The 17742-nt window shown below is 38.0% G+C and overlaps 1 protein-coding gene across 1 annotated transcript in view; it reads right to left on the reverse strand.

Annotated features, from left to right (window-relative positions):
- Window positions 1-2964: 2964 nt before the first annotated feature.
- Window positions 2965-17742, reverse strand: part of CTH (cystathionine gamma-lyase) — a 28299-nt gene continuing 13521 nt past the window's right edge. The window contains exons 6-12 of the mRNA XM_037826922.1: window positions 16201-16258; window positions 11085-11162; window positions 9765-9917; window positions 8340-8461; window positions 7116-7168; window positions 3816-3954; window positions 2965-3540 (exon numbers count right to left, since the gene is read on the reverse strand). Coding sequence (XP_037682850.1) covers window positions 3514-3540; window positions 3816-3954; window positions 7116-7168; window positions 8340-8461; window positions 9765-9917; window positions 11085-11162; window positions 16201-16258 — 630 coding nt within the window. The 3' untranslated portion in view covers window positions 2965-3513. The remainder of the gene's footprint in view (window positions 3541-3815; window positions 3955-7115; window positions 7169-8339; window positions 8462-9764; window positions 9918-11084; window positions 11163-16200; window positions 16259-17742) is intronic.

Raw genomic sequence — 17742 nt, forward strand, 5'->3', positions numbered from 1 at the left:
GAATGAAAGAGGACCCCTACCTCACCCCCTACACAAAAATTAACTCAAAATGGACCAAAGATCTCAATATAAAAGAAAGTACCATAAAACTCCTAGAAGATAATGTAGGAAAACATCTTCAAGACCTTGTATTAGGCGGCCACTTCCTAGACTTTACACCCAAAGCACAAGCAACAAAAGAGAAAATAGATAAATGGGAACTCCTCAAGCTTAGAAGTTTCTGCACCTCAAAGGAATTTCTCAAAAAGGTAAAGAGGCAGCCAACTCAATGGGAAAAAATTTTTGGAAACCATGTATCTGACAGAAGACTGATATCTTGCATATATAAAGAAATCCTACAACTCAATGACAATAGTACAGAGAGCCCAATTATAAAATGGGCAAAAGATATGAAAAGACAGTTCTCTGAAGAGGAAATACAAATGGCCAAGAAACACATGAAAAAATGTTCAGCTTCACCAGCTATTAGAGAGATGCAAATTAAGACCACAATGAGATACCATCTAACACCGATTAGAATGGCTGCCATTAAACAAACAGGAAACTACAAATGTTGGAGGGGATGTGGCGAAATTGGAACTCTTATTCATTGTTGGTGGGACTGTATAATGGTTCAGCCACTCTGGAAGTCAGTCTGGCAGTTCCTTAGAAAACTAGATATAGAGTTACCATTCGATCCAGCGATTGCACTTCTCAGTATATACCCGGAAGATCGGAAAGCAGTGACACGAACAGATATCTGCACGCCAATGTTCATAGCAGCATTATTCACAATTGCCAAGAGATGGAAACAACCCAAATGTCCTTCAACAGATGAGTGGATAAATAAAATGTGGTATATACACACGATGGAATACTACGCGGCAGTAAGAAGGAATGATCTCGTGAAACATATGACAACATGGATGAACCTTGAAGACATAATGCTGAGCGAAATAAGCCAGGCACAAAAAGAGAAATATTATATGCTACTACTAATGTGAACTTTGAAAAATGTAAAACAAATGGTTTATAATGTAGAATGTAGGGGAACTAGCAGTAGAGAGCAATTAAGGAAGGGGGAACAATAATCCAAGAAGAACAGATAAGCTATTTAACGTTCTGGGGATGCCCAGGAATGACTATGGTCTGTTAATTTCTGATGGATATAGTAGGAACAAGTTCCCAGAAATGTTGCTATATTAGGTAACTTTCTTGGGGTAAAGTAGGAACAGGTTGGAAGTTAAGCAGTTATCTTAGGTTAGTTGTCTTTTTCTTACTCCATTGTTATGGTCTCTTTGAAATGTTCTTTTATTGTATGTTTGTTTTCTTTTTAACTTTTTTTTCATACAGTTGATTTAAAAAAGAAGGGAAAGTTAAAAAAAACAAAAAAAGAAAAACAAGGAAAAAAAGATGTAGTGCCCCCTTGAGGAGCCTGTGGAGAATGCAGGGGTATTCGCCTACCCCACCTCAATGGTTGCTGACATGACCACAGATATAGGGGGCTGGTGGTTTGATGGGTTGAGCCCTCTACCATGGGTTTTACCCTTGGGAAGACGGTTGCTGCAAAGGAGAGGCTAGGCCTCCCTATGGTTGTGCCTAAGAGCCTCCTCCCGAATGCCTCTTTGTTGCTCAGATGTGGCCCTCTCTCTCTGGCTAAGCCAACTTGAAAGGTAAAATCACTGCCCTCCCCACTACGTGGGATCAGACACCCAGGGGAGTGAATCTCCCTGGCAACGTGGAATATGACTCCCGGGGAGGAATGTAGACCTGGCATCGTGGGATGGAGAACATCTTCTTGACCAAAAGGGGGATGTGAAAGGAAATGAAATAAGCTTCAGTGGCAGAGAGATTCCAAAAGGAGCCGAGAGGTCACTCTGTTGGGCACTCTTACGCACAATTTAGACAACCCTTTTTAGGTTCTAAAGAATTGGGGTAGCTGGTGGTGGATACCTGAAACTATCAAACTACAACCCAGAACCCATGAATCTCGAAGACAATTGTATAAAAATGTAGCTTATGAGGGGTGACAATGGGATTGGGAAAGCCATAAGGACCACACTCCACTTTGTCTAGTTTATGGATGGATGAGTAGAAAAATAGGGGAAGGAAACAAACAGACAAAGGTACCCAGTGTTCTTTTTTACTTCAATTGCTCTTTTTCACTATAATTATTATTCTTGTTATTTTTGTGTGTGTGCTAAGGAAGGTGTCAGGGATTGATTTGGGTGATGAATGTACAACTATGTAATGGTACTGTGAACAATCGAAAGTGTGATTTGTTTTTTATGACTGTGTGGTATGTGAATATATCTCAATAAAATGATTAAAAAAAAATGAAAGGAAAATGTATTACAAGGACAATGAATAGAAGACTAAGTAGGCTGACACAAGTCCCATTTCTTTTATCAGAATAATTGATAGCAGCTGGAAGTCAGCTATGAATAAGCTCTGAGGTACAAATACATGAGCAAATTGAATCACAAGGAAAAGAAATAAGCTTGTTATATTTAATCATCTCCACAATAAAGTCTTCTCTTAAATGTCATCTTTCTGAATAACATAACAAACACAATGCTGTGTGGTTACTTAAAATAGTACCCAGTGGCTTTGGTGTACAAAATTAATTTCAATTTTAAAAATCTAATCATTTGACTTATGGTGTATTGACAATAACTTCCTGACTATCCACTTAAATATAAAAGATTCTATATTTAAACCATCCTTTTTTTTTGCTTCAACAAACTTACTATTTCAGATAAAAATATAAAAATAATATTTCTTTCTATAAGATATGGTCTTTAACCTGAAATGAATAGGATTTATAACTAATCTTAAAATTTTAAAAAGATTTGGGTGTTATAGCTATCCAACTGAAATTATAAAAATTAGCATAGAATGAAACCTGTAAGGCCAGTAACTGTGATTTAAAAGGGCTCAGGAATACAGATTAATGTCTCAAAATATAGGAATACCACAATGAGATAATTTGATTATTAGATTTATTTTTAAAAACATAAGAAGTATAACTTTAAATCAGAAGAATTTTACAGTAAGCTTTTCTCACGTATTTGATTTTTGGCTCACAGTAATAACATGTAAACCACTGCTTCCAATGCTGTTTTCAGCAATATGCAAAAATCACACTTGACTTAAGAACATTCATTTAATAATTTAAATTCTTCAGAAAACATCAGGAATGAATTCACACCATACTGTAAACATGATCAAAATAAAACTTAAGCCGTGGAAAAGAGAACACAATCCCAAAAAGCAGCACAAATCTCATGTCCTTCAGAGGCAAATGTGTAGCAAAATAAAAAGATAACTGAATCTACCTGTAGATTACAATAAGAGAAACAAAAAACTGTTTTTAATGGTAATGATCCCTGGAAGATTATTACATCTGTGAAACGTAATGAGGTCACTTAAAATTTTCACTTGAAAATTCTGCAAAGGCTCATTAATAGTCCATTCAGTTATTTGGAAGGTTTGATTTTGCAGGAAACAACTTCTGATAGCAGTCCTGGAATGCTACTCGTCACTTGGACTTGGAGAGTGCTGTATTAACCAAGCACAAGGAAAATATGTTATTAAACCTGCAGACAAAGACCTCACCGCCTCCCAGAAGCCTTCTCTGAATACTACCACCCTGGCAGATCTGACTTCAACTGCCTGAGTTCTGTGTTCATTGATACACCCTGTCTATTGCAGGAATTAAAAAAACTTTGGGGTTCACAGTGAGGCCACTCATTATGAATATAGTTACCCTACTTCCAAGATAAGAAAACAAACAAACAAAAAAAAAAAAAACTCACTAAAATAAAAAAACTTACCGCTGCCTTCAAAGCTTGATCTAGGTCTTCTATTAGGTCTTTTTTATCCTCTAAGCCCACAGAGAGTCGAATCAGTGTGTCACTAATTCCAAGGACATCTCTGTCTTCCTTAGGCACTGATGCATGGGTCATGATTGCCCTGGAAGAAAGGGTGAACATACTTTGGATTACTATACTGTGTTAGCGGAGGCATACTTATCACTCATAAATTGTAATCAGCTTCAACTATTTTCCTATTCCAAAAACCAAATTTTTTGTTCCCCTGTAAATTTTCACAGGCAGAAAGTGAAGTATGATGAAAATTATTCCTTCTAATCATGATTCTAAGTGAAAACCAGGTTCTTTTATCCATGGGTAAGGTATACACAATCCAGAAACTAAAGGTGCAAGTCAAGCACCCCCATGCAGGTGAGAAATGCACCACCTCCAGTGTGTGGATTTTAAGACCTGCCTGAATGACCAGAAGTCGTATGCTCCATGACTAACCTTGTTACTTGAAATTCTGACTTACGTGAGGCTTCTTAGGCCAGGAACCTAACAAAACTGATTCCCTATGGATCAAAAGATCAATCTAGAACTGGGCCTTCTGAGGCAGATCAGGGAAAGAGCACCCAGGATTGTTAGTTGTGGCTACCAAGCATCAGGAATCTCAGTGTATGACTTATGGCATAGAGGACACTGAAGGATTTTCCAAACTATCTAGCAACCTACCATCATCAACATGTGTGGAGGTAACGTGTCAAGCACTATGGTAAGAATTTGGGAAAGAATGAGATGTTCTTTTATCCTAGATGATGACACAGGTGCTAAAGATGATGACTGAAGAAACAAACTAGTCTACAGCAAATGTCAAACACGTATGGACAATAAGGGCTGCTAGAGTTCAGAGGAGGGAGAAATCTCCATGGGCTAAGGCATCATGGAGGAGAAGCTGAGAGCCTTAGTGAGTTCTAATACAGACACTGCCACCAACATTCACCCTTTCCCTCCATACCACCAGCGAAAACTGTGCCTAAAGTGCTTTCTCCCATCTCACTTCAGACCAATGCAAAGAAAACCTCAGTTTTGGCCAAAGTAAATGGATACCTTCTTCTATCCATGATTTTACACAACCACCTCCTTAAAATATTCTTCCCTGATCAGGCTCTTAATCCCTTCATAGAAAGAACTTGGGCTTCCAAGTATGAATCACAACCCCTCCACACACTAGCTGTGTGACCTTGTAAGTTACCTGTCCTCACTGAGTCTACTTCCTTATCTGAAATAGATATATTTCACTAGTATGCTTATCATGAAGCCGACTTTTGTGCATTAATTCATTTTTTAAAAACTGGATAAAAATTGAGTAATAACACCTATCTCAAAAGCTTGCCACAGGCATTTTTTGAAGGAACCTATACAAAGAGTACCTGGAATGTAGTAGATGCCTAACAAAAAATAATAATTCATAATCAAAGTTAACGTTTATTGGGTACTTAAGATCTAAGGCATTAGATCATTGGTTTTTCCCCTCATATTCTCACAACAACCCTAAGAACTAGATAAATGTATTATCTGCATTTTACCAATGAGGAAAGTGAGATTAAGAGAGGATATGCAACTTTTCTAAGGTTACAGAATTAATACGTGTTGTTTAGCTGGGAAACTAACTCAGTACACTGGCTCCACTTCCTCCCTTGCTTATTGCAATGCTACACTGGTTACAGCAGAGTTGGGAGACATAGACAAGCTCTGACCTAAATTCATTCATCCACTGGCATTGGGGTTTATAGCCCTAGCTAGACTGTCTGAGGGCCAAGCAACTTCAAGCCAAATCCCTAAATAAATCAGAAGAGGTGTATTTTTAAAGAAGTGAACCCTAAAGTAATATGTATTTTATTGCTATGAAAAATAAACCAATTTCATATGCTGAGTGTGCCCTCTTGTGCATCCAGATTTCCTAGCAGGCATCTTCTGGAAAGACTGACAAAAAACCATATATGTTATTTAAATGATTTTGAATCATTTTTTGGGCATGTTTTTTTTTAACTTTGTGAAATAGCCTAACTCACCATGAACTGTAAACCACTGTAAGAAGACTGAAAATGTGCCTAAATTTTGGTAACCCCTAATATTCCTCAGCACAATGCTTTCAAAATATAGTTATTTCACAAATGTTTCTGAAAATTAAGCACAGAAACATTCTGAGCATTTAGTACAGTTGAAAATTATTAGGTAATGGTGTTGATTTACCACTGCAATAATTATAATATAGGATCAGGGCAACACACAATAAAGGCAAAATATAGCTCAGGAGTTCCTGGTAGGATAGGTAAGTCAATAAATAGTAACCTTTATTTTTATTATTCATTCCATTTTATGGATTAAAAAACTCAAGGTTTAAAGGTTAAACAATTGGTAGAACCAGGTATTCAATCTAGATCCAGGATTTTTTTTTTTTTTTTTAACTTCCCTTAACTGTTTTTGATGCAAAGCCTCAAGGGTAAAATTGCTAATATATTCCTGTGTAACATTTCAGTAAATCAGCCGACCTTTCTGGATCTGTGTCCTCATCTATAAAATAAGGTGTCGGACTGCACAATCTTAGGCCTCTTCCTGTTCTAATATCCTCTCATGCTTTGATAAGATTAGATGAATTGATTAGATCAGATAGTGAGGGGCCTAGACTGTCAAATTGGATTTTGGAATTATCTGGTAGACAACATGGAGCCATTAAAGGTTTCTACCACAGAAAACAGAAAATAAGTAGATTTGACAGTGTCCAGTAGGGCCCTCTTCTGACACTCAAAGGCATGGAGGTATTTTATCAGAGACTCATTCTCTATTTCCCAAGGAGCCTTGAAATCAGCTTTTCTAGCACAAAGCCTTCAACCTCCCTTCCATGGTAGAAGTGAGGTAGAACATGAGGCCTTGGAACAGAGGACAGAGAATCTTAGAATACAATTACTGCTGGAATCTCCTTCAGATAGAACAGGAATGGGAGTAAAACTTGGAAGGACATAGCTCACTGATAAGTAGCCCACCATTAGATTTTATCAGGGTCTCCATTCTGATTTGGCTAGAGTCCATTCTGATTAGTGCCATGGTGTTCGTATTATTACGTATCTTGAATTAGCCTTGATTTTATCACATTCCTTTTCCAAAGAATCATTAAAACTGACATCAAAGTTAAAATACTGAGAACTATATGATGAAACTGTGAACAACTGTTGTACACTTTGGATGACTGTAGGGTATGTGAATATATTTCAATAAAATTACATTTAAAAAAAATACTGAGTAAAACAGAAATATACTTACGGAAGCTCAGCAAGACTTTCATATCCTCCCAAGCTCTCAGCCAGAGTAAATACCTAAGGTAAGAAAAACAATTTAGATCTTCCAGTAAAATAAACACTCCTAAATCTAAAAACAAATGTTTTAATTAAAATGGCCCTGGAGTAGGAAATGGGGAATAGTTGTGATTATGAATAAACTGTAAATTAGGCAAGAAACTCAGAGAAACAATGAGATTAAAATCTATAAAAAACATTTCACCAATTAGACATATTATGTCTAAACTTTTAAAACATTAAAAGTTGATCACAGCAAATTTCCTATACCTTCGTACTTTGGCCCTATTTTTAATAATACTCGACATGAGCTCTAAAAGCCCAGGATATTAAATTTGAAGCCTAGCTCCACGTAATCCTTTAAATAAAAATTTCTGTCCACAAAGTTACACATACTTATTTTGTTAATAAGTTAATTACTTATTAAATAATACATCCATTTAACTCCCTAGGAGAGTAGTAATGAAAACATTTTATATTTAGTGTTATAGTGTTACAGTGTCATAGAAATTTACAAATGTTTTAAAAATTATTCTCACAACTGCATTAAACTGGAGATATAGTACCATATTTCTGATTTTAGAAGTGGACAAATTTGAGACACTCAGAGGGCTTCAACTGACCTCGCAACTGGCCTATTCACTAGACCTGCACAGTATTGAAACCTCAGACTACTGCGAAGGGCTCATACCCAGTGTATGTGGTCACCCAGGGCCCTGAGAGCCTCCTGCCTTTGTGCAAATGAGAAAAAGTCCTTCCTTCCCCCCACCCCAGGCAAATGCAGACTGGGAGGCACAGGGTTTGGAAATCCATTCCTAGACTACATTTGCACAGTGCACTGACTGCACAACACTTTGAGGTTTCACAAGTTTCATTTGAAACAAGGATTCACTTTTAAATAAATGTGGAAACTAACACTTTACATGTTGTCTCTCTCAAACTGATTACAGCATGTGGAGAGTTCAACAAATGAATATATTCAGATATCTGCTACTGTGCCACTGTTGCTCCTTGTCATTCTCCAATTGAATGCATTTCATGATAAAGAAAGAGGTTTATAGGTGTGCCCTGCATGCACAAATAAAAAAAAAAAAAAAAAAAAAAGAATCTGGGAAGGGGGGAAGTGAGAGATAATGAACTTCTGTAAGAAAATCTTACCACCACAATTTAAAAACCAATTTTGTAAATTTACCTCTAGGTTCTTGAGGAAAGTCTTAGCATGCTGAAGAATGCCCTTAATATAAAAGGTGATCATCCCTGGGCAACCTGTGCACTGACGCTTTGCCAACTCATGCTGCGGATGAGAGGGCAGCCCTATAATCATAAGGTATAATAAAAGTGCTATTTTAGAGTCAAACATAATTTCAGAAAAAAGTCACTGTTCACTGCAAATAAGCCTAATAATGAGAGTTAAGCCATATTCACATCTATTTTTTCTGGCCCTGCCTACCTCTCTGTTTTCATTTTGACCAGTCTTTTCAATCCCTCCCCATGGTCTGGTCTAGCCACATGGGCTTTCTTTACACCAATAGCACTCTTTCATCTCAGGACTTCTGTACATGCGCCTTTAACCTGAAATACTCTCCCCGCTGGCCATTCCCTGTACTGCCTCCCTCCCCACCCCCCCACCCCTTGCTAAGTATATCCTTATATAATTTCTTGCTTAATATCTATCTTATCTACCAGACTAGCTCCTAGGGAGCAAATCCATGTTTGTTTTGCTAATAATTGGACCTCAGTTCCTAGTAAAATGCCTGGCAGTTAGTAAATATTTGTTGAATAAATCAGAAATACCTCTTTCGTGCCCTTCTAATAAATGCTACCCTGTCTTTGGGGCCCAGCTCAAACTCTTTTCTCAGCCTCCATCCAAAATATATACCAGTCAACAACTCTTTACCTAAAACACATATATTGCATTTAATCTCATATGTATTTTGGCCTTGGCTTATTTATTTTCCTTGAGCACAGGGAACAGCCTTAATTCTCCTGTACAACCACAACTACATGGCTGGATACCTCAAAAGGATCTAAATAGCTATCTACTTAGGACTTAGATCATCACAGTTTAAAAGACTGGCATAATAAACTCAAAATTTAACATGTAAGTTTGCTAATTCTTTGCACATGAGCATTTCTAGATGCTGGGGGAGGTAAAGGAATTCAAAAGGAAATAAGAAATCTTCGGGGAATTTTAATCGGTAAGTATCACTTTTCAACTTGGTACAAACCTCTATCAGATAAAAAGTACAGCTAGTGCAGAAGAGCAGACTGACAAGATTTAAGCAAATCAACTAGAAAGTACATGTTGCAATCCTGGAATAGGTGTACACAAATTTTCAAGCTAGAGACCATCATAGGAACATCTAATGCATAAGAAATTTCCTAACATCTGAGTATCCACTAGATACTATGGCAACATTAGGCCAGAGACTCTGTCTATTCTTCATCACGAGACCCACCATGGTGCCTGATACACATCAGTGTTCAATAATAAATGAACGATATAAACTTATATGAAAGCATCTAACTTAAATTGATATTACATAAACAGGATGCTTAGAATAATCCTTCAAATCCTGGTGCAAGGCAAATCTATTTAGAAATCAGATTAACATACCAGGATAAATAACCTTTTCTACCAAGGGATGAGATTCTAGAAACTGAGCAATTGCCATTCCATTTTCAAAATGCTTATCCATTCGGATTTGTAGAGTTTTCAAACCTCGATTGCAGAGGTAACAGTCAAGAGGAGAGGGAACTGCTCCAATAGCTGCAAAATAAACATTTCCTGGGTTAGTTTCACTGGGGAGAGGGACCCAGAAAATCTCTCACCTCTTTTTTTTATTATGACTTTAAGAAATTAGCTATAACACCCAATGTTCGAGTTTTAGAGGAGAAAAGTTAACCTATCACATCAGAAGCATGAGAAAGAAGCATAAAATATACTCAGAGAAATGTGCTTAAAACTTGGAGGTGGAATGGATTTACTGAAAGTTAAATACAAACAAAATAATATGAACTTTCAAATATGACCATAAATAGTCATTTCAGAGTGAATATTCTATGATTTTAGTAAATCATAGCATATCATATGACTATCATAGAATAGCATATGAATCAATGTCATCATTGAAAAGACATACTATAAATGTTTCCCTGCATTTCTTTGAAAAAGTATTACAACATAAAGAGAAAAACAGCAGCTCAGCTCCCATAATTATAAAATATTCTACCCAATTTCCTATTTAGCCTTTGTCTGAAGCAGTCTATGATTTCCTATGCCTTGAGGAACACATACCTCATTCCTACTTTTTTATAAAGGAAAAGACATCTATTAAACAGTAAGTTTTGGTTTCCCTCATCAGTGTTCCTTCTTGTTACTTTAAAATCTACTTCCTAGAAGAGCAGTCCATTCCTAATTATGTTTATATCTTATCTGTCAAATTGCAATAGTTAAACCAAATTACTACCTCAAATAAACCTTATCTATACTTGAGATAAACTAAACAATATTAACAGGGAATAGTGCTTAGACATCTATTGAAAAATGTTAAGCATTCACTTTAAGTACTACTTAAAATCAGATATAAAAAACATAGTACACGAAAGCCATCATTTCAAATGTTAAAAAAAATATATAATTTTCTTGGGTTTTATCATACTCTGAACAAAATTAACATGGATTTGAAAATAACAAAACACTTTGTGTCATGTCATAAAGTCCTCTGTAAAAGTGTGCTGTAACTGTAATATTTTTATAACCCAATTTTTTTTCCTACTTCTCTAAAAATCTCTAAAAGTATGAATAATACCCTGTATTTCTCATTTCCTTGGAAATTATTAGGATGCTATGACTTCACAACATTTAGTAGAAATGAAAGTTCAAATGTAGTCATTCTGTGAGCATAAGGGGTAATACAGACTTTTTAATCCTTACAGTTTTGTAAAAAGCGAAGCCTGTTATGGAGGTCCTCAGAATTAACAGACACTAACCCCATTAAAACATCACTGTGGCCTGAAAAAAAAAAAAAACAAAAACCTTTGAGTTAAAAGCAATTTATGTTTATACATCACTTTATAATTTCAAAAATGTGACTTCCACTTGAAGAACTTTCAGGGGAAAAGGCCGATAAAATAAGGTTAAATAAACTTAATTCTGTTTGACACTAGCAAAAGCTATACATAAAAAGATAAAATAAAAGTCATATAAAAATTAAATGTTTTCTGGCAGTGATGGTAGTTTTGGGTGAGCCAGCCCAGGAGACAGTTCTCTCTGATTGTCTGGACTGGGCTGGATGGGTGGTTTAGCTGTGTGTATTCGCTTTTCTTCTCTCTTTGCTTCTGTGTTTAGGAATCTGGGGACTCTGGCCTGGCTCCCCCGGGACATAATCTCAGTCTACTGAGTTTTCTGACTGCCTCCTCAGAGGTGGCAGGAGCTGTCTCTGTATCATGAACATCCAAGGAGACTCAGAGAAGCCGGTGATGCTACCCTTGAGACATGACTGGAGTGTCCTCCCGTGTCATGCAGGAGCTGGATCAAGTCTCCACATTTCCATCTCTCTCTCTCTCTCTCTTTAGTTCTTTGACACTACCTCACACTCTCTCCTCTTTTCCCTTCTGGGGACCCAGACCCTTCCTGCTGAATCTGCTCCTCTCTTTGTGTCTTCAGCAGAGATCCTCTCTCCTGCCTCCATGAAAGTCTCCTGTCTCCTCTGTCTGGCTTTAGATGCCTTCTGAGACATTCCATCTTTTGTAACACAGGAGACTGGGCTAAGGATTCTTGTACCAAACAAGATATTGTCTTTGCCATTCTAGGGGGTCCATGTCTCAATTGCCATTAGAAGAGAAAATCTTCTTGATGATCCTCTTAAGAACTATCAGAGAGGGCAGGCCGACCTCAAGAATAGGGACCATATGGTCATCAGTTTGGCAGAAGGCATAAGAAAATGCACCACCAAGCCAATCAATTACAATAAGGTAAGGGAGATCACTCAGGAGAAAGAGGAAATCCCGGCCCTGTTCCAGGGGAGGTTAGTGGAAGCCCGAAAGAAGTGTACTAACGTAAGCCCAGATTCCTGAGAAGGTCAGATTTTGCTGGGTACCCATTTCATCAGCCAGTCTGCCCTTGATATTAGTAGAAAGCTACAAAAGCTCTCCATGGGCCCACAAGCTCCCATTAACAACCTGTTAGAAACTGCCTTTTCTGTCTTTAACAATCAGGACAAGGACAAGGAGGAGGAGGAGGAGGAGGGAAAAAGAGATAAGCAGAAAAACAGAGAACAGGCTCAACTTACTGCAGTCACTGTTAAAGGCACCCTGTCCCCTCGAGGTCACCTGACTCACGGCTCCAAGCCTGAAGGGCTTTGCTCCAACAGTGGGTCATAGGGCCACTGGCAGAGAAAGTGCCAGAAACCTCAAAACAACCTCTACCTCTGGACCCACCAGGGCCTTGCACCATCTCCTCAAGTGGGGCAGGACAGCCCCTGGAACCCTCCTTGCAGCAAGTAAAAAGGATCGAGGGTGCCGGAGGCTGCCTATGGCTCTGCTGACTTCACATTTGATCATCAACCTAGTGGAGCCTCAGGTGACACTCGATGTGGTAGGTAAGATGATTGATTTCTTAATTGACACTGGAGCCACTTACTCTGTGCTGCCACTATGAACCTACCTCTAGTCGGACCTGCCTGGTTAAGGGAGTTGATGGTAAAGCCAAAACTAAGGCCTTCACTACCCATCTCCTTTACAAGCTTGGAAACATTCTAGTGTCCCATCAATTTCCCATTGTCCCTGAATGTCCTACTCCCCCTCCCCCCCTTCTAAGGAGGGATCTTCATCATTCCCTGGAGGCCACCTTAGGACTAGTAACCCGGCTGGTGTTTAGCCCCTTGTTTGCCCCGAGGGCCATACTAGATTGAGGCCTTTTGGCATCTCAAAAGAGACCCTTGAACAAATAGGCCCATCTATGTAGAATGAAAGCATCCCAGGGCAAACCCACCTAATAGCCCCTGTCTGCATTCAGGTTCTCAGTCCTAGATCTTAAAAACACATTTTTTTTTTTTTTTTTTTTTTGGATCCCTCTTCACCCTGACTCTCAATAGTTATTTACTTTTGAATGGCAGGGACATAACAATAAGATCCCTGCCCAGCTCACTTGGACAAGGCTGCCCCAAGGGTTTTAAAACAGTCTCCATATCTTTGGGAATGCCCTAGCAGCAAACCTTACCAAACTCCAATGGCCTCAGAGCACAGTCTTGCAATATGTTAATTTTTTGGACTAATATATTCCTAGTATGAAAGTAAATTTTGTTTGTTGTGGTCACTGCTGACTGCCAGACCTGAATGGATATAGAAAGTTGTAGAAGGTTTAAGAAAGTGAATTTTGTTTGTAGTCATTGCTGACTACAAGCCCTAGATGGATGTAGAAAGTTGTGGAGGGTTTGAGAAAGTGAGTTTTATTTGTAGTCGTTGTTGACTACAAGCCCCGAATAGACATGGAAAGTTATAGAGTTTGTGAAAGTAAATTTTGTTTATTGTAATCAATGCTGACCAAAATTTGATAAGCTTGTCTAAGGGAGTATGTTTGTCCTAAAATAAAATAGCTAGTTTTAATATGTAAAACAAGACCTGAATGAATATATTTTCTCTCTGTTAAAATAATGTAGATTGTTGTTCTGCTTTTCAGCTTTATTTGACATAGAACCTAGAATAAAGAATAAAACTTAATATTCTGTACAGGTTAATGTAATATCCCCATGTATTCCAGAGTATTTTTGGCCAAAAATAAAAAAGTATTTACAAAGTCCCTTAGAGACTAGAAAAAATGTTCTTAAGCAATAGGGGTTCCCAATTTAATAAGTCAAACCCTCAATCTTAGGGCTTGCCCTTATGAAACTTATTTCTATGATAGTAAAACTAAGCCTACTAATAATAAGTCACCCCCAGAGAACCTCTTTTGTTTCTCAGATGTAGTCTCTCTCTAAGCCAAACTGTGCAAATAAACTCACTACCTACCCCCCTACATGGAACATGACTTTTAGGGGTGTAAGTCTCCCCGAATAAGCCTAGCCCTAGCAACGTGAAATTAACCAAAAAGGGAAATAAAATTTCAGTGGCTAAGAAATTTCAAATAGAGTCAAGAAGTCATTCTAGAAGTTACTCTTATGCAAATTTCAGCCAGATATTGCAAACTGCTGCAGTATGCCAAGCCCCAACCAACAGTGTTCCTGAAAACTCTAAAAAATACTCTGAGCTCCAGCTTCCTCCTGCTTCTATTCAGAACACGTATACTAAAATTTCTCATCCAGTTTATTTCATCCGGATTAGAATCCTTTCACAACAGACTCCTCCTCACAGAAGCTATGTGTCTGTTCCCCACGCTCGACCAGCCACCGTCAATACCATAGCCAGAGACTTCTATGCTCACACAAGTAGGGCCTGTGACCCACTGACAGCTTGAGGAAGCTACAGAAGATGGAGCATTGGCCTAAACTCCCTTAAGATTAAGGGGAGCTAGAACTCTCTGAGGGGGAAGTTGAGGCAGGGTTAGAATTAGGCCAGTGGCTGGCTGATGAGCAATGGGCAAATTCCAGGTGGTAAGAAGAAGGAACCTCTGAGAAGAACAACAGTCAAGAGCACTTGGGGCTATGATCAAGCATCACAAAGGAGGGAAATGGGTGGGGCCAACCAACCCCACCTGTGAGTCGTCTACCATCAAGCATCAGCATCAGCGAAGGAGGAGAAGGGGGAGGGTAGTAAAATAATTAATAAAAATTACAAAAGGAACAAAAAAAGCAGATTGCCCCACAGCGCCAGGGCCTCTTGCCTCTCATCTCTTTTCTTGCAAGGGTGCCATGTCCTCTCAAATGCATACTTAATAAACTTTCTACGTGCTTACTCAGTCTGTGCTGCCCTTGAATTCCTTCTCACAACGTGGCCAAGAACCCAGGAATCCAACGCCATAATAGCTGCACATTGGGAACTTAATTAACAGCACTGAATTATATATTTGAAAGCAACTGGAAGAAGAAACTTCAAGTAGTATATTTGTTACTAGAATAAACATTTAAAAAAACAACATAGAATGGTACAACATAGAACTGAACCCTAGTGTAAATGATGTACTACAACTAATAGTACAATTATAAAAATGTCCTTTCATGGATTGTAACAAATGTACCACACTGCTGCATATGTTGATAATAGGATGGTATATATGAACTGTGGGAGCCCCGGGCCCAGGACCTTCCCCAAGTGCCTTGAAGACTGCACACAGCAGCTCGCTTGACCTAGGTCAGTTAAGGTTTGACCTACTCTCCTTGTAAAATCAGGCCTCCAGTGCTAAATGTAATCTATAGCTTGCCTCCCTCCTAAAACTACCTCCTCTCTGAAACTCCCTGAGGTACTATTATCTACCAGATATTCTATAATCCTCCCCTCTTCTCTGTTGACTACAATGATCCCTCCCTGTGTCACAAGACTCCCGCTCCTCTCATACCCATTTGAATGTCTTTGTCCTAATCCTTATAAACCACTCCCTGCACCCCCTGCTTTTGCAGAGTGTCTTCACGTTGAGCTCTGAACCCACCACCATTCAGAGCAGCTCCTGAATTCAGGGCAACATGACCAACTTCCTACCCTGGAGGTAAGCCCCCAAAATAAAAGCTCATATCTCAGAACGTGTCTGATGCTTTCTTTGGTCCTTCGGCTGGAAAGCCCTCTTGGACCATGACAGGAACTCTAAATTTTAGGCTATTTTTTTTTTTTTTTTTTTTGGTAAACTGACAACTTCTCTAATAAAAAAAAGATAAGAAAGAAATGTTTCTTTTTAAGATGTTATCACTATAAAAACATAACCTTGTATATAAAATTTAATCCTCTCCTCATAAATCATGAGAACAGTTTCTCTACTATAAATTAAATCCTATATTTTGCATTCCATATGAGTCACAGAGAAAACCTGAATAATAGTAGAAGGGATCAAAATGTCAAACCCTATGCTATATTCATCTGTTCATGGAAAAGAACATTCAAAGTGTAGACTGTGCAAATCTTACCATTCATATATTTTGTTGCTGAATACATGCAAATATCAGCTCCTAGTGACAAAGGCCGCTGAAAGAGACAAAATATTTTTATTTAAACAAATATGCTTTGTTGCTCACCTATGTGCTACTGCAAATTCTATTCCCATTGCAACTAATACCAACTTTTCAAAAACAGGTACATCTTAAAATTTTCCAGTGTCTCAGATATTATCTTCTCCTTATCTCTCTTCCACCAAATAAAAATATGGAGCACTGGGCCCAACATTTCGTCAGAAGGAACAAGTTTCATGGAAAGAGCAGATAAACGTAGTTCAGCAAGTCTCCTGAACCTATTTCTTTAGAGCAGTTGATAACCGGTCCCTAAATTTATTACCTACAGCAGAGATGTTGGCATTTTATGACTCATTAAATACCTAAAATAGTTGACATAAACATTTAGCAGTTCTTATGTCAGCTAAGTAGAAAACCAATCTGCTTAGTAGATTTATTATCATTCAAACCTAGAAGGATAAGTTGTGATTATTCACACTTGGTTTGCCATGAATTAGGCTCTTAATTTACTCTTTTGTTATGTAAGTTTTGCCAAGTGGAAGGTCCTTTACAAGAAATTCATCAGGGTTGTTCCCCCCCACTCAATTTTCCTACATATCAATCCTTTAGTTTAGTCTTAAACTTTGTTTACAATGATAGTTAAGGTTATAATCAAATTATTCACTAAATAACATAATATTGACATCTTTCCATTTACATTTTGTTTAAAATAAAATTGGGTGTATGTGTGTGTATGTCTGAGTGTGTATGTATTTTAACCTCACTAGAAGAGTTCTTTAGTCTTTGAAGGTATTAGTGTAGGAGGCTATGAGGTCTTTTCATTTAGGGTATTCAAAATATGGGATGTTTTAAGTAGGATATTGCCCAAAGCCCTCTCTACATATACGTTTGCTCTTCTTTAAATTGATGGGGTCAAGCTTTATAGTATATAAAATCTATTCCAGTTTAACATTCTGTCCACTTTATAGCCAAAAGAAAAATAAAATAGCTAGCATCTGTTGATCTCACTATATCTCAAGTACCATGCTAAATACTTTATGTGACCCAGTAAAGCACTGTATAAAATATTTTACCTAACTCAATGAAATCAGTATTTTTATTACTCAGTGATAGATGAGGAAAGGGGACTAAGAAAAACAGAATTGATCACAGATTAAAAGGTAGAGTCAGGATTCAGACCCAGAATGCCTGCCTCCAGCGGCTCTACTCTGAAACTTTACAGTAGTATGTCCATTTTGCCTTTTGTGAGACTTACAGAAGGCCCAGAAGACAAAAGTCAGGGAAGAAAGAGAATACATTCAGTTCTCATGATGGTAAGGCAATGAGAGGACTTTTTCAAAAGATCTGCTTTGTGGAACCAACACATGGTAAACAATCGACTGCAAAGGGATGGTATGGTTCTGATTAACTCAGTTGGAATGAATCTCAATTGAAATGAAGTAGATTCCAATTCCCGGCATAAGGAATGTGATGTAGGCTTCAGAAAGGTAGAAAAACTGG

This window comes from Choloepus didactylus, chromosome 2, assembly GCF_015220235.1.
Source record: "Choloepus didactylus isolate mChoDid1 chromosome 2, mChoDid1.pri, whole genome shotgun sequence".
Lineage (NCBI taxonomy): Eukaryota > Metazoa > Chordata > Mammalia > Pilosa > Megalonychidae > Choloepus > Choloepus didactylus.